The 23,636-nt window shown below is 36.7% G+C and overlaps 2 protein-coding genes across 2 annotated transcripts; both read right to left on the bottom strand.

The window, feature by feature from the left end:
- Nucleotides 1–745: 745 nt before the first annotated feature.
- On the bottom strand, nucleotides 746–13,164 carry LOC107581734 (phosphoribosyl pyrophosphate synthase-associated protein 2). The gene is made up of 10 exons (XM_016267376.1): nucleotides 13,008–13,164; nucleotides 12,423–12,475; nucleotides 11,867–11,933; nucleotides 9,470–9,642; nucleotides 9,231–9,346; nucleotides 8,785–8,840; nucleotides 4,175–4,323; nucleotides 4,023–4,093; nucleotides 1,845–1,991; nucleotides 746–1,760 (listed from the first exon to the last, which is right to left on the bottom strand). The coding sequence occupies exons 1-10, from the start codon at nucleotides 13,088–13,090 to the stop codon at nucleotides 1,602–1,604; spliced, it is 1,074 nt and encodes a 357-aa protein (XP_016122862.1). The 5' UTR covers nucleotides 13,091–13,164; the 3' UTR covers nucleotides 746–1,601.
- Nucleotides 13,165–15,032: 1,868 nt separating this feature from the next.
- On the bottom strand, nucleotides 15,033–22,665 carry LOC107581771 (battenin-like). The gene is made up of 13 exons (XM_016267421.1): nucleotides 22,654–22,665; nucleotides 20,996–21,070; nucleotides 20,790–20,869; nucleotides 20,436–20,521; nucleotides 20,276–20,348; nucleotides 19,236–19,379; nucleotides 18,997–19,145; nucleotides 18,536–18,588; nucleotides 17,849–17,917; nucleotides 17,059–17,114; nucleotides 16,037–16,130; nucleotides 15,460–15,600; nucleotides 15,033–15,359 (listed from the first exon to the last, which is right to left on the bottom strand). Exons 1-13 carry the CDS (start codon nucleotides 22,663–22,665, stop codon nucleotides 15,243–15,245), a joined length of 1,149 nt encoding a protein of 382 aa, XP_016122907.1. The 3' UTR covers nucleotides 15,033–15,242.
- Nucleotides 22,666–23,636: the final 971 nt, after the last annotated feature.

Raw genomic sequence — 23,636 nt, forward strand, 5'->3', positions numbered from 1 at the left:
ACGTAGGTCATACATCTTAAGCTTTCCATCGCATAACTTTTTTGCTGAAGCAGATTCTTCGCCATATCCATGTCAGAAGTATTTTCTGCCCTCAGGGTTCAAGAATCATTATGCAAACAGAAACAGTCTTTATCTTCTAACTCACTGCAGCTTATCTGTGCCATTTAATGAAATGAATAGAACTGTAGGGAATACCTTTTAATAAACTATAAAATCTCAGACTCTTTATTTTCCTTTACTCCGACGAAACCGCATGAGAACAGTATGCAAATCGAAGTTAATACCAGATAAGCGAACTGCCAATCAATTTCCCCAGCATAATTTATGCATTTGGGAGAGGATTTTCTCTGCTCCAAGTCTGCTTAAAATACATAAAAGTTATGCTAGTTATATATACACTTGTGCGCTCCCTAAAATCGAACATGTGACCTTGGTGTTGCTAGCATACTGTAGACTAGTTTTTTTAGACGGGGTTCTGTGAAGTGTTGACTGCCCTCTGTTGGCAAATTTTTTGGTGAACTTTGAAGTAAACAGCTCGACCAACATACAAAGATCTCAACACCAGTGAACGGCATGTGCTTGAAATCTAAAATGGTCTTGCATGGTACAACAAACTGGATAATCTAGTTCCGACAACCTGGTTGTCAATCTAACCTTAGCTGACCCGAGAAAAGGGTGGATCATTAATTATACAATGCACACACATGACATCAGATAGTCTTTAAGTTGTTTATTCATTGTCATCAAGTGCTGTGAATAAATACAAAAGCTTGAAATATTAGTTACATAACAAAAACCCTGCATTTCATTTGAAAATGAGAAATCAAGTTCTCCGAGGCAAGATATTTAGAAACTCTGGCCACTATGACCGCATTTATGAGGCAAATATGCTTCCATAGTCCCATTATTGGCAAAAAACAAATACAAGCTCTCACGTTGAAGTGTTAGTAGAAGAATCTAGCAGGAAAAACATTCAATCAAGCACATTAAGCTTTAGATCTTAAGCGCTATATTGAAGTCTAAGAATGTACCTGGCATCTAATTTGCCTTGAATTAAATAATTCTTGTTTTTAACATCAGCACTACCCAGCATTACCACACTAAATACACAGAAACAACTAGTGGCACAATAATTACACAAAGTCATGAGGCACCGACACTGATGTCACAGCATAGATTTATGGTAACATTTTGTAATTGTTGGCCACACAGTGCAGTTGTTCATCCTTAACTTATTAAATAAAACATAGAGCAGAGCGACGACTAAAAGAACTGAAGACAATTTTACCATCCAGTGGTCCTTTTTTTATATTTGGTACTTCAAATCTTAAATAAAAGTGCCAATATTTCTGATCAAGAGGTGGAGTATTCCTGCACTTCAATCCTCTGAACAGTTTCACATCAGCATTTTAGGGCACTGAACTCATGTAGCATTATAGAACATCCGGGTTCTTTGAACACACAACTTTTTCAAAATATTACACATACAACGAGAAGTTATAATGAGAGACAAAAAGTAAAACTGGTAATGATACAGGCAATAGGGACAGAAAAAGTCTTGACCTCTGTGCACATGTTATGACTGACTGTACATGAGCCTGTTAGTCATCCATGCCAATATTACGGAACAGGTAAGACATAGATTCTCCATTGTGGATGCGGCGAATGGCTTCTGACAGGATCATGCTGATATCCACTGTCTTGATCTTGGGACACTGGAGTTTTTGGATCTCGTGAGGAATGGTGTTGGTGACAACGACCTGTACAGAAAGACATCACAACATCAGTACTCATGACAACACACTCGTCATTCTGAATCTCAAATTAAAATGATGACCGATGACCTCATCTATGGCGGACTCCTCTATTAGCTGAGGGGCATCTGAGGAGAGGATTCCATGAGTGGCCATGACGAAGATCTTATAAGCTCCTCTTTCTTTCAGAGTTTCGGCTGCTGCTAGAAAACTGTCAACATCGTCAATTATGTCATCCTTGAAAAAAAAAAGATAGTTTAAAATAGCACCCTGAACGGAGTTATTCTCAGCTAAAATTAGAAACATGAACATTATTTGAAATAAAAAATTTAATTGAATGAAAATAAAAATATTTTTATTGCAACTAGTTGCCAACATTACTCATTTTCTTTTAGTTTATGCTGAAGTACTAAAATAAAAAGTTAACAATAACAACAAAATTACAAACAAAAAAAATCAAATGAAAATGGAACAAAATAAAGTCTGATTCTAAATATGAACAAACACTATAATAGTACATCAGTGATACTAAAACAATACTGTCCTGAGTTTCATCTTGAACTCACCACTATGATGGCAATTCGTCCACCTACATCTCCGACCACAGTTATTGGGGGTTTTTCTTTGGGAATTAGCACTGTGCAAGAAGAAGAAGAAAAAAAAATGATAGGTAAACAATAAAACAGTCTGAGTGAGTTTTCTGGGGTGAGATTCTTACATGGTATCTCTAGGCTTGGATGAATGGCGCCAATGTTTTTGACAGTGGGCGGGGAATGACGTCCATCCACCAGGTCTGATTCAGCATCCTGGGCTTCACCGTGGATCACAGCGATGCCCAGTCGCAACCTTTCAGCGAACGACTGGGCCCTGTGAAAGCAGATAAAGAAATTTACCATGGAACTGTTTTGACACAAACCAAGGCCATCCACAACCCCTAATAAACCAGGTGCCAGTTGCATAAACATAGACACTATGTTAAGACCTAGTTTGACCAACTAGCAGTTAGCCAAGAGATAATCAGTCTCACTTTTCAGATTAAAATTAGGCCAATCTACATTTTTGTAACCGACTTTAAACAGTTATGACCAGTCTAGATGAAAACAAATTAGATGGATAACCTTTCAAGACTAGTCTAAGCAGTTTATGCAACCGGCCCCTGGGTGCACAATCAAAATGATAGAAATAACACTAAATAGAACATTAGAGCAACTCACAAAGGCACATTTAAGATACTGTGTATTCTGTATACAGTACATCTGCATTCTGCTGAAAATATTACTCTAAATCCCGTCAGTCAGACAGGAAGGAGCGGTTTCCAAATAATCAGTGGTTCTCAACTGTTCCAAGGCCCACTTTTGCCCAAGACATATTGAAAAGCCTTCATAATGTAATCTGAGACGGATCTCTGGCACTTCTTTCGAAAGAAAGAAAGAAAGAAAGAAAAATATGTCTGTTTAATGCTGTACAACTTACATTTTTTTGATAACACTTTACAATAATGTTCCATTTGTTAACATTAGTTAACTACATAAGTTAACAAAAACTAACAATGAAGAATACTTCTGAAGCATTTATTAATCTTAAAGTTGAATGCAACATTTGCTTCTACATTATTAAAATCAAGTGTTGTATCTGATAATGTCATTTGATGGACCTGAGCCATCAACTACTGACTAACAATGAACAGTGGTATTTTTATTAACTAATATTAACAAAGACTAATAAATACTGTAGCAATGCATTGCTCATTGTTATTTAATGTTAGTTAATGCATTAAATATAGTTTACAAATGGAACTTTACTGTCATGTAACCTTACTGTTTTTTTTTATTACGATTGTTAATAAAAATACATTTAAATAATTGTATGACTTGTAGCATCTTTCTTTCAGAGTTTCGGCTGCTGCTAGAAAACTGTCAACATCGTCAATTATGTCATCCTTGAAAAAAAAAAGATAGTTTAAAATAGCACCCTGAACGGAGTTATTCTCAGCTAAAATTAGAAACATGAACATTATTTGAAATAAAAAATTTAATTGAATGAAAATAAAAATATTTTTATTGCAACTAGTTGCCAACATTACTCATTTTCTTTTAGTTTATGCTGAAGTACTAAAATAAAAAGTTAATAATAACAACAAAATTACAAACAAAAAAAATCAAATGAAAATGGAACAAAATAAAGTCTGATTCTAAATATGAACAAACACTATAATAGTACATCAGTGATACTAAAACAATACTGTCCTGAGTTTCATCTTGAACTCACCACTATGATGGCAATTCGTCCACCTACATCTCCGACCACAGTTATTGGGGGTTTTTCTTTGGGAATTAGCACTGTGCAAGAAGAAGAAGAAAAAAAAATGATAGGTAAACAATAAAACAGTCTGAGTGAGTTTTCTGGGGTGAGATTCTTACATGGTATCTCTAGGCTTGGATGAATGGCGCCAATGTTTTTGACAGTGGGCGGGGAATGACGTCCATCCACCAGGTCTGATTCAGCATCCTGGGCTTCACCGTGGATCACAGCGATGCCCAGTCGCAACCTTTCAGCGAACGACTGGGCCCTGTGAAAGCAGATAAAGAAATTTACCATGGAACTGTTTTGACACAAACCAAGGCCATCCACAACCCCTAATAAACCAGGTGCCAGTTGCATAAACATAGACACTATGTTAAGACCTAGTTTGACCAACTAGCAGTTAGCCAAGAGATAATCAGTCTCACTTTTCAGATTAAAATTAGGCCAATCTACATTTTTGTAACCGACTTTAAACAGTTATGACCAGTCTAGATGAAAACAAATTAGATGGATAACCTTTCAAGACTAGTCTAAGCAGTTTATGCAACCGGCCCCTGGGTGCACAATCAAAATGATAGAAATAACACTAAATAGAACATTAGAGCAACTCACAAAGGCACATTTAAGATACTGTGTATTCTGTATACAGTACATCTGCATTCTGCTGAAAATATTACTCTAAATCCCGTCAGTCAGACAGGAAGGAGCGGTTTCCAAATAATCAGTGGTTCTCAACTGTTCCAAGGCCCACTTTTGCCCAAGACATATTGAAAAGCCTTCATAATGTAATCTGAGACGGATCTCTGGCACTTCTTTCGAAAGAAAGAAAGAAAGAAAGAAAAATATGTCTGTTTAATGCTGTACAACTTACATTTTTTTGATAACACTTTACAATAATGTTCCATTTGTTAACATTAGTTAACTACAACTCTAAATCCCGTCAGTCAGACAGGAAGGAGCGGTTTCCAAATAATCAGTGGTAACTGTTCCAAGGCCCACCCACTTTTGCCCAAGACATATTGAAAAGCCTAATGTAATCTGAGACGGATCTCTGGCACTTCCTTCTTTCGAAAGAAAGAAAGAAAGAAAAATATGTCTGTTTAATGCTGTACAACTTACATTTTTTTGATAACACTTTACAATAATGTTCCATTTGTTAACATTAGTTAACTACATAAGTTAACAAAAACTAACAATGAAGAATACTTCTGAAGCATTTATTAATCTTAAAGTTGAATGCAACATTTGCTTCTACATTATTAAAATCAAGTGTTGTATCTGATAATGTCATTTGATGGACCTGAGCCATCAACTACTGACTAACAATGAACAGTGGTATTTTTATTAACTAATATTAACAAAGACTAATAAATACTGTAGCAATGCATTGCTCATTGTTATTTAATGTTAGTTAATGCATTAAATATAGTTTACAAATGGAACTTTACTGTCATGTAACCTTACTGTTTTTTTTTATTACGATTGTTAATAAAAATACATTTAAATAATTGTATGACTTGTAGCATTTGGACCAATCAGACACACAACTTTTTGTTATATTTAACAAATAATATCGAACTCCCCATCACCTAACCAAATGGCCAATTACGAGGGTCTATGGACCCTTCCCCCGAAATGCACCTAACACCTCAGAAAGGCAGAACAGGCCTCTGGTTCCATGGTAACCAATGCTGAGATCACTGGTTTTATGGCCTAAAAGGAATGCAGGAGATAAACTCCCTCATTTTCCTCATAAGAAAGACACATAATGCCCAGAGAAATGGACTGTTCTCTAATTAATTCATAGGAAAACCTTTCTTTGATTGAATACACATATCCTTCAGATCATTGTGTATACCATTACTGTTCTTGCATATTGTCTGTTGTAGTGTATGCTGTTTTATGCATGTTATCATAGACCACTAGTTAACATAACCTCACCTATTTCATGTTTGGTCTCTATGAATTCATCTTCGGATGATCTAACTGAGAGTGCATATTACATGCTGATACCTCTGCAACATATGGATGTTCTAAGAATCATTACTAATTTCTGCATCAACACCCAAGTGAATTACATATGCAAAATACCATGCTTACAGACAAAGACTCATAAAAATCCTCAGTATTTCCAACCTCCCGCTTGGGATTTCAGCCTTCCTCATTGGACGAACCCATCTTGAGAGGCGTGAATCTCCGCAGGCTTTAAAGGCCACACTTCATGTGACCCGCCCCAGTCGGTGGTTCAGGGAGATGCTAAGATGAAGATGTGAGAAACGCTCCAGGATACCAAAGCTCGTGCCAGGCTCCGGCCTAGTCCTTTTCATTCATCAAGTGATTCTGACTCAAACTAGCTCTTTCTCATCAACCAACTTCAGCAAGATCTTGGGGCCGTAAGATCGCATCAGGAATCTTTGTTCATACAGACGTGCAAGTATCAAACTTAGTCGATTTAATTGATGCATTAAGTATCAGTTACACCTTTTTACAAGGTTTGTTTGAACTAAGAATCTGACGTTTTCCCTCAGGTTTTAGATCTGCTGAATATGCAAAATGGTTCCATAAATGTCATTCCATATGTCTCTTTCTTTAGTGCTAAACTTTAACCCTTTCCTATACCAACTGTATGTGTGTGTGTGTGTATGTGTATGTTAGACCGGCTTAATGTGTTTATGTAGTATGTTAGACTAGTTTAAGTGTTTATGTAGTTAATAAAACCTTACTTGTATCACACTTGACGTGTTCATTGTTTACTCATAACCGGAGTCAATAATCATGCAGATTTACGTTACAAACTTATAGAATTGTACAGTAAGAAAGTTATTTCCTTTAACCAGGAAATTAACGTTCTTAGAATTGACAAGACGGTTGACCCTGAGTGGTCAGCTAAATATCTACAGTGGATCTAAAATATGAATAGTTAATTATAACTAGTTATGGTTAATTATTCATATTTCCCCATGAGCTAAATTCGCTACAGATTGGTGGAGAAAATGCGGGCATGATAAAACGAAAGTTATGAGTTTAAACACTGGCAACTTAAAAAGTGTGTGCTTGATAGCCCAGGTTAAAATAGGACGTGACTTCAGATGCCCGGTGGTGTCCCTATTTGCTGGCTTGTTGAGATGCAGATAAAGTGGGGGTTTGAATTGGTACCGCTATTATAATTGTGAGAGTCTTTATGTATTTCATGCTTAATGGCATCGGTGTAAGGTTAATCTGATTTTAGCAAAGAAACCCTAATTTCAGTATTAAAGCATAAATCTGTCCTGACAAAGCGTAAGTCTGAATCTCAGCTCAGCGGCATGTCCAAACTGTACCATAATGTAATATGCTTTAGTGAAGAAATCACAAAATTGCAGTATTGTTTAAATTGTTTCTTTGAAGAAGAAATCTCAGTACAGTTATATCAAGGTAGATGTGAGCGCTGCTCCCCTTTCTACAGCATAAAGGCCTTATAGTTTATAATTAGATTGAAGCAATTCATCTACACTTTGACTGCATATATATAAGCCGAGCAACCTGGTGGTCATTACTGTGTTTCACTCGCTGAGTGAAATTAAAGGTGTAATACTGTACTTTAGTACTCATATGTGAGGCAAACATAACTATTCTATGCTGAGTTAAACTTTAACCCTTTCCTATACCAGCTGTATGTGTGTGTGTGTGTGTGTGTATGTGTATGTTAGACCGGCTTAATGTGTTTATGTAGTATGTTAGACTAGTTTAAGTGTTTATGTAGTTAATAAAACCTTACTTGTATCACACTTGACGTGTTCATTGTTTACTCATAACCGGAGTCAATAATCATGCAGATTTACGTTACAAACTTATAGAATTGTACAGTAAGAAAGTTATTTCCTTTAACCAGGAAATTAACGTTCTTAGAATTGACAAGACAGTTGACCCTGAGTGGTCAGCTAAATATCTACAGTGGATCTAAAATATGAATAGTTAATTATAACTAGTTATGGTTAATTATTCATATTTCCCCATGAGCTGATCCGCTACAGACTCATTGGGAACCCTTGGAAGTTGAGAACCACTGACTTGAAAACAATTTCAGGATAACAACTGAAATAAAAAAAGTGTTACATCAAAAACAAATACAATTATTTAACTGCATTGACCTACACAAATGAAAACAACATACACTAAGTTTACATAGACAAGTACAGTCAGTTTTCATCTGAAAAGTACGCTGCCACCATCAGGGCAACATAAAGGCTACTGCAGTTTTATAGTGTCATAGTCTTACCATGCCGTATCTAGAGAAAACATACTCTGCTGGCACAAGGACACCGATAACCATCTGATAATAGTAATTCTCATGAAGTTTCTCATTTACATTCAAACTTAAAGCAGAATTTTATCCTGTGGGATGCATGAACCAAATAAGCCAGTAAGAACTGAAACATTGACACAGTTGGAAGCCCACATCTCTCACCAACTCAACATCATGTTTGCACACTGGCGCCACCCAATGCATACAGCTATACCAATGAGATTTCAGCGAGGGATTTGGTGGAATTGTGGAAAATATATTAATATATTCTTCCCTTCTTTCAGTGAGATAATATATTCTCACTAAAAGAATGGATACTTGACTAGTCAATCGTTCCTGCAAGTATCTATTCCTTTTGTCTGTGGATCTTTCCTTACTATTGTTTTAGTCAACGTAGCTAAACCACTGACACATGACATGCAAAGAAAGATATGACTTCACCTTTTGGCTGATGCTGGAGATTTGGCCACAATTACAGCATTTCTGTAGTCAGGAATCTGTATGCAAAAAAAATAAAATTAATGCACACGCGGTTAAAAAATCTTAAAGATGATGTAGGCATATATAACAGGCTCATATGTTCATTACGGACTAATGCAGATGACCTTCCATCAGAGCAGGAGAGAAAATGATTATGAATAAAAAAAATGAACGCATAATCTTGAGTGGAGGAACTTATGCGGAGAAATATCAACATCAGTTAAATCCAGCTTGTGTCCTGCTTTCTATTTTTAAGCAAACGTAACTGGTGACATTCATAAAGTGAAACACGGACTGCCTTATAATTCAAACTGAAGGCTTTGAGAAGACCAACAGGAAGAACAACTATCTACAGGAAATCCAGATCTTATGCAAATGAGATCCACACGAGTTACGCAAGGACCTACTTCTTCCTGGATGTACTGCAGCAGGAATGGTGAGGCCCGCAGATTGTCCACTGGAATGTTGAAGAAACCCTGGATTTCCTTTTGATGCAAATCCATTGTAATGAGATGAGTCAGACCTGCTCAAAGCCACAATGAACAGAACCAACAGACAACGCAAACGAGTTGGAGGACTATAATTGGCCAATATCCCTATAAACCAAAAATAAAGGGACGATTAAGTCTCGGATGGACTCATTTACCTGCTTTACACATCATTGAGGCAAGCAGTTTAGAGACGATGGAGCCTCTCTTCCTCATTTTGCACTGCTTGCTGTAGGGGAAATAGGGAATGACGCCGATGATGTTTCGAGCACAGGACGTCCTGCAGGCATACACCATAATGAGCAGCTCCATGATGGTGGTGTTAACATCTCTGCAGATGAGAAGGGAAGAACGGTTTTAAAGACTGGGATTTAGGGAGCCTAATTTGCATTCATGGAGATTTGCGTATTTAACATCAGTATTAATGTCAAACTGAGGGTTAATTTGCACAGTTTGCATAATTCAGCATATTGGCTGCGAGGGGTTTGAGCTGTCAAAGTACAGCAGGGCTCTAAAAGCAAAAAAAGATGAGTTAGGAAATAAAATATCATTTAAAAAAAAATGCTGATTATGGCTCCAATGTCACTTTTAGTCAATTTAACTTTACAACAAGACTTCATGTTAAACTTTCTTGTTTTTGTAAAATATCTGAATGTTTTTTAGAATGCCATTATTTATTCATTACAGATTACCGTTATTACAAACAACAAAATTCTGGTATGAATATAAATCTAAATTACACTGTTACTGTTATTTGTTTTGTCTTATTTATGAATTGAAGTGCTCTTACATCACAATATGTGACTTACTTTCTTCAGGTGAACACAAACAAAGATTTTCAGAAAAATAATCCATCTCTATGAGCCCATATAATGCCAGTCTATGGGACGGCCAAAGTTGATGCTTCAAAGACATCGGTAATCCATACGACTCAGTTGATGAATCAATGTCTTGTGAAGCGAAATGACAGGTGTTTGTAAGAAAAACACTAATATTTTAAACTTTTAACTGTAAGTTATTGCTTTTTGGCTGTCATATGAGTTCACGACTTAATGTATGGTTTAGCACGGTGTTCTCTTTGTGTGTTTTTGAAGCATTAAAGGTGTCATATGATGCGATTACAAGTTTTCCTTTGTCTTTTGAGTGTTACAAGCTGTTTGTGCATATATAAATTCCATGAAGTCGCAAAGACTAGTCTCAAACCCAAAGAGTTATTCTTTATAAAAGTTAAGACTTGTCCACGCCTTCCTATAACGGCTCGTTCTAACACGCCCCCACATATCTACGTCACTGTGTGGGAAGATTTGCATAATGCCGCCCAAATGTTCACACAAAGAAAGAAGGCGTAACTTTGATTCTCGCTGTAGTATAGAGACAGAGCGCATTTAGGCCACGCCCACACTGGGGGGAAAACAATCCAATGCTCTCCATTGACTTTGTATTGCGGGAATCTGCCTCCTTGTCATTTCTGACTTATTACAAAAAAACAGAACAATGTCTAAAAGCTGCTGTGTGACAAGGTGTACAGCAAACAAGCTGTACAGCAAACAAGCTAAAAAACCCAGAACTATGTTTTCATAAGCTGTCGACCCAAAACAAACGAGCGTTTAAGGACAAAAATAGTTGGATCATTTCTCAAACAAAAGGAAGGTAAGGAAAAGGGGCACTGAAATAGACCAATAAAATGTAGTTTCCCAATATATCTCCTCCTCTCAGGTTAACACAGGGTGGTGAAATAATCCTTTGACATGTTAAAAATAATGAATGTTTCCTGTCGCCGATTCCGTTTCCCTCCAGTGGACGCAGTTCTCAGAGTAATATGACACGTTGTGCTCTTACTTTTGTGTCCTTAAACTCTTGTTTTTTGGGTCGACAGCTTATAAAAACGTAGTTCTGTTTTTTTTAGCTTGTTTGCTGTACACCTTGTCACACAGCAGCTTTTAGACATTGTTCTGTTTTTTTGTTACAAGTCAGAAATGACAAGGAGGCAGCTTCCCGCAATACAAAGTCAATGGAGAGCGTTGAATTGTTTGGGCGTGGTTTTCAGATTATGACGCGTGTCGCTCGGTCTCTATTGTTGCCGCCGCCACCATGTCGTAGAGACGCTGCATTTCCAAATATGGTAAGGGGCGTAACATTTCAGTCACACGCTTGAGGTATTCGGCGAATCACAATGCACTGGATAGCTGGCCAATCATCGTACACCTCACTTTCCAGAACGATGAGCTTTGTAAAAATTTATGCATTTCAGAAAGGAAGGGCAGAAAGGAGCAACAATAATGTACAGTATGTGGAAAAAAAAATTTCTAACCTTAAACCACGTAAACACATTGAATTACACCAAACACACAAAATAATGTTATTTTTAGCAATGTCATATGACCCCTTTAACTTTTGGTGGACCCATACACTTGCATTATATGGACTTATTCTTCTAAAAATCTTCATTTGTGTTCATTTGAAGAAAGTCAGTCATATATACCTAGGTTGGCATGAGGGTGAGTAAACAAAACAATTTTCCTTTTGAGATAGAGTATCTCTTTAAGGCTTCTTACTTGGAAACAGTTTGGATGATGAAAACATCTTTGCCGCGCACAGACTCTTCGATTTGGACCCGTGTTTCTGTGGGAAAAGAAATATTACTTTCATTTTTAGTCTGGTCCACAGTAAACATTTAACTTTACAGAACAGACTGGCTTTTTAAAAGTTTGCACAAGGACTTAAAGGGATAGTTCAACTTCAGTAACTGGTTCCCATTGACTTCCATAGTTATGAGGGGAAAAAACACTTTGCAAGTCAATAGGGACCAGCAACTTAAGGTGAACTATCCCTTTAATGGTGCAAGGAATGCTGGGAGAATTCCAGCACAGTGTCTGCATGTGGGAGTGCAAGCGTATCTCCATTTCAGAATACACAAGCATGACCCAAAACAAAGACTGTCAGTTTAATTAGTCAACAGAAGCTCAGACCGCTGATCTGTTTTGTCTACTCTCTCCAGCATGGCATGCAAAGAATGAACAACCACTTCAGCAGTGGCCACAGCCATCGCTAGTGAAGATTAAAAGATATGCAGATATTTAATGGAAAGTTGAGACGAAAACAGGCCTTCACCTCTGTTAGCTTCTTGATAGACCTGCACCTTTCCAAGTTCCACACCCAACCGCCTGCACAAGAATATAAGTTCAAGGGAATATGATGCAATATAACAGCTTAAACACACAAGAGAAATGTTATTATTTGACACACATATTACAAGGTGTAAATGTCAGTTGTCCCAAATCACACATTTCACCACAAAGTCAAAATACAACAATAAGAAATGTAATTTACATAAAGCAAACAAAGCCTAGTTATGTTAACAAATATTTATATTATTTATTTAAATTAATTTGTTACCATTGTACTTTTTTTTTTAAATAAAAAATAATATTAATTGAAATTAATTTTGTTTTTTTTACGTCATGTCAGCCTTAAAAACACGGCGATTTACATGACAAGAAAGTAAAGTCCGTTAAAAACTTCATCATTTGATATGGTAGTGTACTTGCACTTACTTGATTTGTTGTTACCTAGCACTCAAAAGAATACAGTTGTTCTAGCTCAGATTTGCTCAGTTTGACAATGAACGTCTTTCCACTCTTTCCTAACTACCCAATATAACTGGCATGTTATACTGGAGCTCCAGCGGCAACTTACTCGGCTATCCTCCTCCCCAGCTCTCTGCTGGAGGGGTTGGAGTTGGCCGTGAAGATCACCAGACCTCCTTTGGTGGCACTCATGTCCTGTGGTTTGGTGTCTACCTCTAGGGACTCAGGCAGTGGCTCCCTGGGCACCCAGGCACTGCTGAGCCCTTCCTATTAACAGGACCACAGGCACACTATTAGTTTAACACCAGACACTTCCTGCAAGAACAAAGGGAAGATGGCATGTTTACACACACACACACACACACACACACACACACACACACACACACACACACACACAAGAACCAACCAAGACTCGATGAGAAATGTGGTCAAGTGCAGACAGACATGATGACTAATTGCTGCAGACACACAACTGCAACAGCATTAAAGTGACTTCTGAGTCTGCGCGATCGTGAATCACGATTCGTGACTGGTGCACTTAACCAGTCTGTCATGACAAACACAGCATGAATTAATAACTCCAGATCCACAGCACATCGAGGGCTCACAGAAAACATGACTGGGGGTAAACTGTCACGTGAATGGCCAAATGTAAGCAGAAAACACACATTATGCTAAAAAGTTCACCCATTACATTTGTATTGCTGCTAAGCTAACTAGACCTTTATGCCATTAAAATGGAAACGATAAATACAGTTACATTCATATCAGCGTTAAATAATTGGCCTTGTGGGGTTGATTTCCTAAACTAAAAATATTGCCAAACCTCACCAGTTTGATCTTTTAATCGATCCCTTCGCAGGGGTTTACTGTATATCACTTGCAACAATGTGAATCTGCTACCCTCGAGAAATAGCCAGGACGGCTGCCAGACGCACAGCTTTTCAAAATAAAAGTCCAGGCTTTGTGAAAAAGAAGTACACTTTAGCATACTTCTGTAAAGAGTAACAGAAATAATATATTTTAAAATAATTCAGTTAAGTGAGAACCGAATGCAATGTTGTCAGCCACTTAACTGCACGTTAATTGCAATTTGATAAAAATTTATTAAATTACATTAAATGTATTATGCAGTTCTTTCGAGTGCGTTTTTAAGTTTTGTGTAATATCATAATTACTTCTATTGCCTTTGAAATCTGGTTAAAATTGCCGCATGAACTTTCTCAAATTGTAATTACACATTTTTAATGATGAAGTGTAAATTTAGTGCATTTAAAATATATTTATTTTAAATGTATTATCGAATAACGCATATTTACATGTACTTTGGTGTGTTAGTCACCACATCAAAATAAGCGTACTAGCGCGACAAAATTATTTAAAATGTACTTTACATTAAAACTTTTGATTAGACATTATTATAAAGTGCACTTTTTAAAAGTAGACTTAGGCGTGTTAGGAAGCATAGTCACTTAAGTGGATTTATTTACTTACTTATTCTTGTATTTCCTTTATATTATTCCCTGTGGGAAAATGGAGCCATTGTACAGATGCAATGAATCAGAGTGAGCCACACACCAACACCTAAAAGCCAGCTTCTACATTGCATTTTATCTCCCTCACTCCTGCTTTTTAAAGACAACTCTGTACTACCATCTAGTGCCAGATTATAATACATTTCCATTGTTCAATTGGTTCATGAAGTTGAATTGAAACAGTCTGCACACTCAGTTTCTTTACCCATATTGAGAAGGTGCCTCTATATCTGGAGAATTTCAAATGTAAATAACTGTGGATTAAGGTATATACTCATGCGAAACCTGCAGGGAATGGGAAATGAAAGCAATGAATCTCAAGAAAGCAACATGCTCTTGCTGTCTGTTTGCTAAATAAGTTCAATTGCAAAACCAAGGGTTGCAACTGTCCCCATTAGCCACAAAAAGAGAACTGAAACTGCTTTATAAATGGAGGCAGCAACATTTCAGGAGCTAGATAGTGATTTTCCAATAGGGCTCATGAAAGCCACACACAAGAAACTTAAGACAAATATTTTAATACTGAGCAAGAATCATTTCAGGAAGCATTACACACTTGATTCCAGGATTTTGAGTTACAAAGAAGATCAAACCTGACAAATTAAAGCATAATTTATTCAAATTTGGGTTTTGTTTTGGGTTAAAACACATTGTGTTAGAGCAGGGTGTCAGTAGGTCAAATGTCAGTCAGATCAATCAAACCATTATTCATTTAAATCAGAACATATTAGTCCAAACGGAATGTATTAACTATTTTAAAAACACAACAATGTCTTTATCTTGTACAAACACACATTCTCATTTGCTCATAAAGAGCAGAAATAATGGTAAACGGGGAAGGCGGCAGCTGCAGAAAGAGCGATTCCCAGACTGTCGCCTACGCTTGCTGCAGCCATGGCAAACTCTCTCTCGCGCTTAGCGGTCTGTCAAAAAACACAGCATAAGACAATGCATTAGAGACCTCTGACTGATACATGCTGATCTATATCAAATGAACGAATATCTTGAATGAGGTTCACGCACCTCCTCGCGGATGAAATAGAAGGTATTTACGTAGGCTGCTCCTCCCAACAGACCCTCATAGAGGACAATAACAAAAACCACCCATGGGTTTGGCAAGAACTGGTAGTATACAGCGAAACCCAACAGAACAGCATTCAAACACTGAGAGAGAAAGAGTAATCCAGGTCATGAAGAGTCCTTTACTAGTGTGTGATGTTTACCGTTTCATATGCATAGCTTCTCTATTCTTTTTGTATTCTATGTATTTCTTTTCTTTTTATTTATTTATTATACAATTAACAAAAGCAAAAAATGCCTCTAACACTAGCTTGCTCTATTCTTTTTCTATTCTATGCATTTTCTTTTTATTTATTATATGATTTAAAAAAAAAACTCTCTTCGTGTACTGCGTTAAGCTAACTGAGACTTGTTATAGCACTTAAGTACCATTGCTCTTTTGTTGATTTGGATTGCTTCTATTGTCCTCATTTGTAAGTTGCTTTGGATAAAAGCGTCTGCTAAATGACTAAATGTAAATGTAAATGTAAATGCATGTATTAGTTTATGTACTGTCTTGTGGTTCAGCCTAAGATCTCACCTGTAAGAGAGACATAAGGAAAATTTTCCTAATCTTAAAACAGACAAGAGACGTGCGGGAAGCAAACACACCAATCTGGTAAAGTGTTTGATACCTGCAGAGGAGACAATGAAGCACAACTGATATTGTTATGGTGAAGAATCCCAAGACTACAACTTTTACCAAGTGGATTTGGGATGTTCACCCCGAGAAAAAAAAAAGAAAAAAAATCTGTCATCATTTGCTCAACCTTATCAGATTTTTTTTTTTTCAAGTCAAGTCACTCAGTCACTCATTCAAACCTAATAGACATTATAAAACCTAAAATATTTGAATAAATGTCTCTGTGTTTTTTTTCTTGTCCATACAATGAAAGTCAATGGCCACTAAAACGGTTTGGCTTCCAACATTCTTCAAAATGTCTTCTTCAATGTTCCACAGAAGACTGAAAGTCAGAAAGGTTTGAAATGACATGAGGTTGAGAAAATGACGATAGAACTTCCCTTTAAAAAAAGTGAAAAAATAACCAGTCTTGGGGTCTCTGTAAGAAATATGTTAAAAACATGTTTTATTATCCAACCTAGACTAAACATCTTCTCCTGCACTATCAAACTTTTTTTTTTTCCTCAGAGACTATGTATAATGGCTATATTCCTAAGCCACAACTGCAGAATTGTACCTTATTTTATCATTTTAATAATTGTTTATTTAGTTTAACAATCTGTATGTATCTATATTTTATGATTTCTGTCTTGTGTAGTTGTGGATGATTTATTTTTCTTTTAACTCCTCTGTAAAACTAAAGTAGGGTTTAAAAATTAATACGTAAAGAGCCAGTTCTCGTCAGTTCTTAAAACTTCTTTCAATCTTCAGATGGACTTTTGATTGAACAGGAACCTCTGGAAAAAAATATACACTGCCTATCAAACGTTTATTTTTTTTAAGCTTTGGGAAGCATAAAATACTTACGAATCCTACTGAACACAACATTTTTAAAGGTAGTGTCATTCAAAAACACGAAGTCAGGAAGTGATGTGTCTTACCAGCGGTACTGTTCTGCATGTGAGAGACGGGAGTCAGAGAAGTAGAGCAGCTCCAACTGATTTTGGAGAGATGGATGGATAGATATTGATATTCAGTGTCAGTGATCACAGATTGTTCTATTGCGGTCTCGTTCTTAGGGTGCTTTCACACTCGGTTCGATTGCTTGGTCTAAATCCGAGTTCGACTGCTCCCCCCTCCCCCTGCCCCCGCTGGACAGTGTTCACATTATATTATTTGGATCCGAACCGCGGTTCGTTTGCGTCATCAAGCCAGCAGCTCTTTACCCCGTTGCTTAGTAACAATGGCGCAGGAGAAGATGGCAAAATGCGTAGCAAGGCTCTCTTCAATTTTATATTTATGCTTTTGAACCGTTGGTTTGTTTCCAAAGCTTCAGTACATAACGGCACTTATGTCTGCCTTTCGAATGTACTGCAAATGCTCTAGAGTACTCTGAAGGTGAACAGAAATGAGATATACAGCTCTCTGCTTGCAGCGTGTCAGTCACGCTCGTCAAGAAAGTGAGTGAAACACACACAAACACACATTTTTATCAAATAATACGTCATTAATAGCGGTTCACTTCCGTGATTTGGTACGATTGCGTTCACATCAGCAGTGAAAAGTACCGGAGTTCACTTGAACCGTACCCCAGACCACCCTTTTTAAGCGGACTTAGGTACAGTTCGCGGGTGCGCACCCGAGTCAATCGAACCCGGGTGCGCACCAAAAGTGCTAGTGTGAAAGCACCCTTAATGACTTTTAACTAAGACTGTGACAGAAAACACTCACCAGTCCCTGGTTAATAAAATACTCAGCAAAGTAAACCACACCAAGAGGAATAATAAACTTCAGCAGACCCTGAAAGAGATCACATGCGTAGGAACACACTGAAAGACTACAGACTCAAAGAGGAAGTGCATTTTCCGACTGCAGCACAATAAGGTGCAAACAAAACAATATAAACACACAAACAATGCTATCCTACATGACACACACAAGCTATGTTCACACTTTAAATGCGCAACAAGTAATAAAAAAAAAAAAAGAGTAACACTGGAAGAAGTGACCAGCATTTCTGGTGTTCAGTGGCCTAGAAAACAGGTATTTTAGGAAACTAATATCAGATGACTAACTGAATATTACACATATTATCTCAGTAACTCTATACAATTATGCTACTTTTATAGTAATGATCATTTTGGGAGAAAAAAATAATCATGTGACAAATATGCATGTCATGTCAAAAATGTAATGCTAAAATAGCATCGGTAATGAAAACAATGCACTGTATTCATACAGATAGGTGCACAATGTCTGTGAATAAATAAGTAATAGCTCAAGCAATAATGATAATCAAGCAAAAATTGCTTAGTGGAACTTTAAATTCCATTATATATTAAAAGCAGACGCAATGTAATTTAAGCAGACAAGAAATACCAAACTAAGGACCATATACAGGTACAAAGTAGGTCTTACCTTCATGATATATATTTTGTCAGTGAAGGACAGGGGTCTGATGTGCTTGTCCTCTGTCAGAAAGAAAGAAAGCATGGCCAGTCATCTGAATGGATTATCATACACATCATGAGCATGAAAAGTTGCGTTAACACTTTATTTTGATAGTCCACTTTAGACATTCAACGAACAGTAAGTGACTTTGCAGCTACATGTCAACTAGCAGTCATTAGAGTATGCTTATTATCTTCTAACACTTTATTTTGATGGGTCCACAAGATACAACACACTGACTATGAAAAACTTTGCAAGTATATGTCAACTTATTCTACTAACCCTAAACGTAACAGTTTACTCTGAGAGTTAGTAGACATGTAGTTGCATAGTTACTTATAGTTAGTAGAATGTCTAAAGTGGACTATCAAAATAAAGTGTAACCCAAGTTGCAACAATGCAAGCAATGAGTTCCTAACTGTACACACCTTGCTCTTCCTGAGTTGTCTCAGTATCGGTCTCTTCCTCAATTAAAGGACCCCTCTCCTCGGAGTTTACCACTCTGGAAGTACTGTGACCATCCTCGTGCCGCCTCCACTGTGGAAATGAGGATGGGAACACCAGGAGAAAGAAATAGCTGAAAGAAATCATAAGAGGAAAAGATACATTTATGCTGTGAATCTTCTTAACAGGTGCAACCCCAGGGAGTTGAGAAAGTTCTGCTGACCTGACAGCCAAAATAACAGGCACAACCAGCATGATCCATAACGTAACTTGTGGGGTCAGACCAGCCTGTGTAAATGCAGAGTAGAGGGAAGCTCCAGCTACTCCTGCTGCCCCCGTGCCAGACCCCCAGCCACTTAACACATCCCTTAGAGAGACAGAAACACAGATGCAAAGTATTGATAAACAACAGCAAGTAAAAAGAGAGATCAGCGACTAGAGCTTTTTAAATGTTTTTGAAAGAAGTCTCTTATTCTCATAAAGGCTGCATTTATTTGATCAAAATATATAGTAAAAATTGTACAATATTATTATTATCATTGCATTTGTTACAAAATATTATTCCAATTTAAAATATCAGTTTTCTGTTTGAATATATCTTAAATGTAATTTATTCCTGTGATGATAAACCTTAATTTTCAGCAGCCATTATACAGCAGTGTCACATGATCTTTCAGAAATCATTCTAATATGCTGATTTTTGATTTTTTTTTTTGGTGAATAGAAAGTTCAAAAGAACATCATTTAGTTTAGAAATGTTAGTTTGGGACATATTCAATTCCTCATTTAGAAATGTGTTGTAACATTATACAGTAAATGTCTTTACTGCCACTTTTGATCAATTTAATGCATCCTTGCAGAGTAAAATCATTAATTAAAGAATCTTACAGACCAGTAGTGCATACTGTGCACAGTATAATGTGCACATAAAATGCCTACATTTCACAAAATGTGAGTATTCATCAAAGCAAACTAGAAAAATATTGCACACAGTGCAAGGCATTAAATTAAACCTTCTATTTTTATAGCATAACTGAAACTTTATTATATCTCATTATTCAGTCAGACTGAAGTTTGTTTGTGGGTGCAAAATAAAAAAATAACTGCTGTAATTACCACAGATAACACCTGAACGTGCGCATAATGACGTCTTTCACTTTCACATAATGTTTTCAAAAACAGTGCATACTGTGCAGGTACAATTAATAATTAGTATCCTATTCTAAACACATCTTAAATGAATGGGTTTCTAGGAGGCTTTACCTGCTGAAAAACACAGAGAGGGAGAGAAAGGAAAGCTCCCCCAATCCTGAACTAATACTGGCAAAGACGACACCTGAGGAAAAATCCAAAGATTCATTACAACATTCATCAAATCTCATTAATCCAGCTCAGAAGACGAATGCACACACATGCTCATTACCAAATATACTCATCAATATAGTTGAGGAGAACGACACCATCAGGAAGCTGACCACTGCTGTAAAGAAACACACCAAAACACGGAATCTGTTCATTGTGAAAGGAAAATGAAAACACAATTATTATTAAATAGCACATTATTAATAATAAAGGAGTAGCTCTTCTGTTGTGTTCCACACTGTAAAGGGCAACAAACTAAATCAGACCTCGTCTCTTTTGACACAACTATTCAAAGTTGCCAATTCATCTCTTATCACAGTATTACATCATTTGATCTAACCAGCTAAACCTGTTTCAAGATGCTGATGGATGTTTGCAATTAGATCTCAGATAAAGAAGTGCTGGCCAACTTTACCCATAAGGCACTTTGTGTATATAGAAAGGTGCTGTGAATTTGATTAGGAGGGTGGGTAAGATATCAGCCAACAGCACAGCCTAGAAACCGAAAGAAAACAAGGTGTCACTCCATGAACAAATATTTAAACTTACACTTAAATGTGGGACAAGTCTGTACAGGTGAAACAAAAAACCAAAGAGAAAAAGAAAGACAGACAGACTTACTGCAGTGGACACAGCATTGCAGTCATAGCGGCTGCTGTTGCTGATCTCTATGCTAGTCCCATTTGGAGCAGGGGTCTAGGGAAAGAACAAATCAAGAAACACTTGAGTAGTCCATTTTTGCGAAAAAGAAGTACACTTTAGCACACTCTTGAAAAGAGTACATATGGAAATAATATACCTAAAAACATATACTTGCGGGTGTAATGTTTTCAGAATTGAATTAAATGAAACTGTATTGTAGTTTACAAGTATATGACATGCAATTAGTTGAACTGAAAGTGTACTGGTGAATGTACTGGCAAGCATTTATGTTTAATAAACAGAAATGAAAGTGGAAACACAAGGGATCTTAGTTAATCTTATTCCGTTTATTTTGCATTGCTTTAAATCATATAATGTTATGTAAATACAAATATATTGGGCAATTCTTGTTACAAGAAAAAGCTCTGCAGCCAACAGAGACTTGTAAATAGCCTATATCTATTAAAATCATAATCACATCTAGTACATTTATGGCAAGAAGGTCTATAATAACTGGAGAGAGCGATCAGTTTAAAGGTATATGATTAGAAATGTGTCATATTTGCTTATGTTATCATCTGTAAAAGCTGTGGAAAGTAATGTCACGACCTGCTGACAATGTTTCTGTCTGGTAGCACCACAAAATGTGCCACAGTCACAAGGCCTTCACTACCCTGAGTTGTGACATCAATGCAACAGCAACAAAAAAAGTCAATTTAATTTCATATATTTCTATGAATGCAAAAACAAAAGCAATTAGTGAACTGGCTGATACTTGCAGCCAGATGATGTTTGACACCTACCAGCAGGGCCTAACCATGCCATTCTAAACCCTGACTTCTTGTTTTCTACAGGAAAGATGTCAGATATCACTGAAACAGAGAAAACATCAGCACAAAAAAAGTCACAGGAGTAACCCACAGTTTTTAGTCAGTTTAAAAAAAAATTAGCTGGTGCTATATATGGACTCTTTTGGTGCATTCCCACAGTTTTTGTAACATTCTAAATCTGGCCAAGTCTTTTATATTTTCATTTTTTAAATCATACTTTGTGTTGCATAGCCTTTAGGCATTAAATAACAATAGTAGTAATAATAATAATAACTAGTTAATGAACTGGCTGATACTTGCAGCCAGATGATGTTTGACACCTACCAGCAGGGCCTAACCATGCCATTCTAAACCCTGACTTCTTGTTTTCTACAGGAAAGATGTCAGATATCACTGAAACAGAGAAAACATCAGCACAAAAAAAGTCACAGGAGTAACCCACAGTTTTTAGTCAGTTAAAAAAAAAATTAGCTGGTGCTATATATGGACTCTTTTGGTGCATTCCCACAGTTTTTGTAACATTCTAAATCTGGCCAAGTCTTTTATATTTTCATTTTTTAAATCATACTTTGTGTTGCATAGCCTTTAGGCATTAAATAACAATAGTAGTAATAATAATAATAACTAGTTATAGTTAACACTGCAGCAAGGGTGTTTCTAATACAAAAGCTGAGAGAGTGACAAAGAAAGTTGACTGGGAAAGTTGTGTAAACGCTATCATGAATGTTTTTGTTTTACTGTTGGAGCAAATGGGAATGCAAAAATCATTTTTGCTGTAATGTCCCATTCACCACCATAGACGTTTACCCAACTATTCATAGTACTAAATAATATTAATATAGAATATACTATAGTAATAAGAATATTTGCACCATGTGAATTTTTTAATTTTTTTTAGCATTGTTAAGCCCATTAGTGAACACACAAGACACCTAACTAAACACTTCTGCCCATTTCTATTATCAACATCACTGACTCTATCTGCTGGCCAGTATTCAGAAATGCATCAGGTTGATTTGGCTTTTGTATCCCTGTCTTCAACCAGGGGTCGGCAAATTCATGTTTAATCACAAAAAAATGTTTGTTACAAAAATTAAAACATGAGTAAAAAACATAAAAAAGCCCATTTTAAATATAAGCACCCCAAAACGAAAGCAGGCGCACCCTCAGTTGATATTGTAATATGATACTATTGGCGAAACAGGTTTAGAAAACACTCATTGCGTTTTAGAGATTGAGTTCTGTTTTTTTTTTTTTTTTTTTTTACAGCTGTGAGAAATGTAGCCAATAACAGACATGTTTGATGATCTCTTGAATGCAATGACCAATCAGAGGTATTTAAGTTAGAATCCCCTCACCGCTCAAAATGCCGGAGTTTCTGCTCGGTGATGAGTTAAAGGGGTCATATGATGTTGCTAAAAAGAACATTATTTTGTGTATTTTGTGTAATTAAATGTGTTTATGCGGTTTAAGGATCAAAAAAAAGATTTTTACAAAGCTCATCGGTCTGAAAAGTGAGGTGTGCTGTGATTGGCCAGCTATCCAGTGTGTTGTGATTGGCCGAATACCTCAAGCGTGTGACGGAAATGTTACGCCCCTCACCATACTGTGATGCCTTGTCCGGCCGGAGCGACGAGACAAAAACATTAAAACCCATTACAAACGAGGCATTTGTTGCATCCAGTGGGGACATAATTATGGATTATAATGACTTACACTGTCTTTTTACACGTTGCATCGAGCCGTGTAAACATAAAACCATGTCTGCATTTGTGATCGGAGAAATGACA

Source organism: Sinocyclocheilus grahami, unplaced genomic scaffold (genome assembly GCF_001515645.1).
Source record: "Sinocyclocheilus grahami isolate Dianchi unplaced genomic scaffold, SAMN03320097.WGS_v1.1 scaffold37.1, whole genome shotgun sequence".
In the NCBI taxonomy this organism is placed as follows: domain Eukaryota; kingdom Metazoa; phylum Chordata; class Actinopteri; order Cypriniformes; family Cyprinidae; genus Sinocyclocheilus; species Sinocyclocheilus grahami.

Coding starts and splice junctions, on each gene's coding strand:
- LOC107581734 (XM_016267376.1), bottom strand. CDS start 13,090: ATGAGTGCCACCAAAGGAGGTCTGGTGATCTTCACGGCCAACTCCAAC. Junction 9,643..11,866: donor ATCATCCAAACTGTTTCCAA/GTAAGAAGCCTT, acceptor TCTCATCTGCAG/AGATGTTAACACCACCATCA. Junction 1,761..1,844: donor AGGAGTCCGCCATAGATGAG/GTCATCGGTCAT, acceptor CTTTCTGTACAG/GTCGTTGTCACCAACACCAT.
- LOC107581771 (XM_016267421.1), bottom strand. Junction 19,380..20,275: donor CTCTCTGTGTTTTTCAGCAG/GTAAAGCCTCCT, acceptor TGTCTCTCTAAG/GGATGTGTTAAGTGGCTGGG. Junction 15,360..15,459: donor TCTATTTCATCCGCGAGGAG/GTGCGTGAACCT, acceptor GTTTTTTGACAG/ACCGCTAAGCGCGAGAGAGA.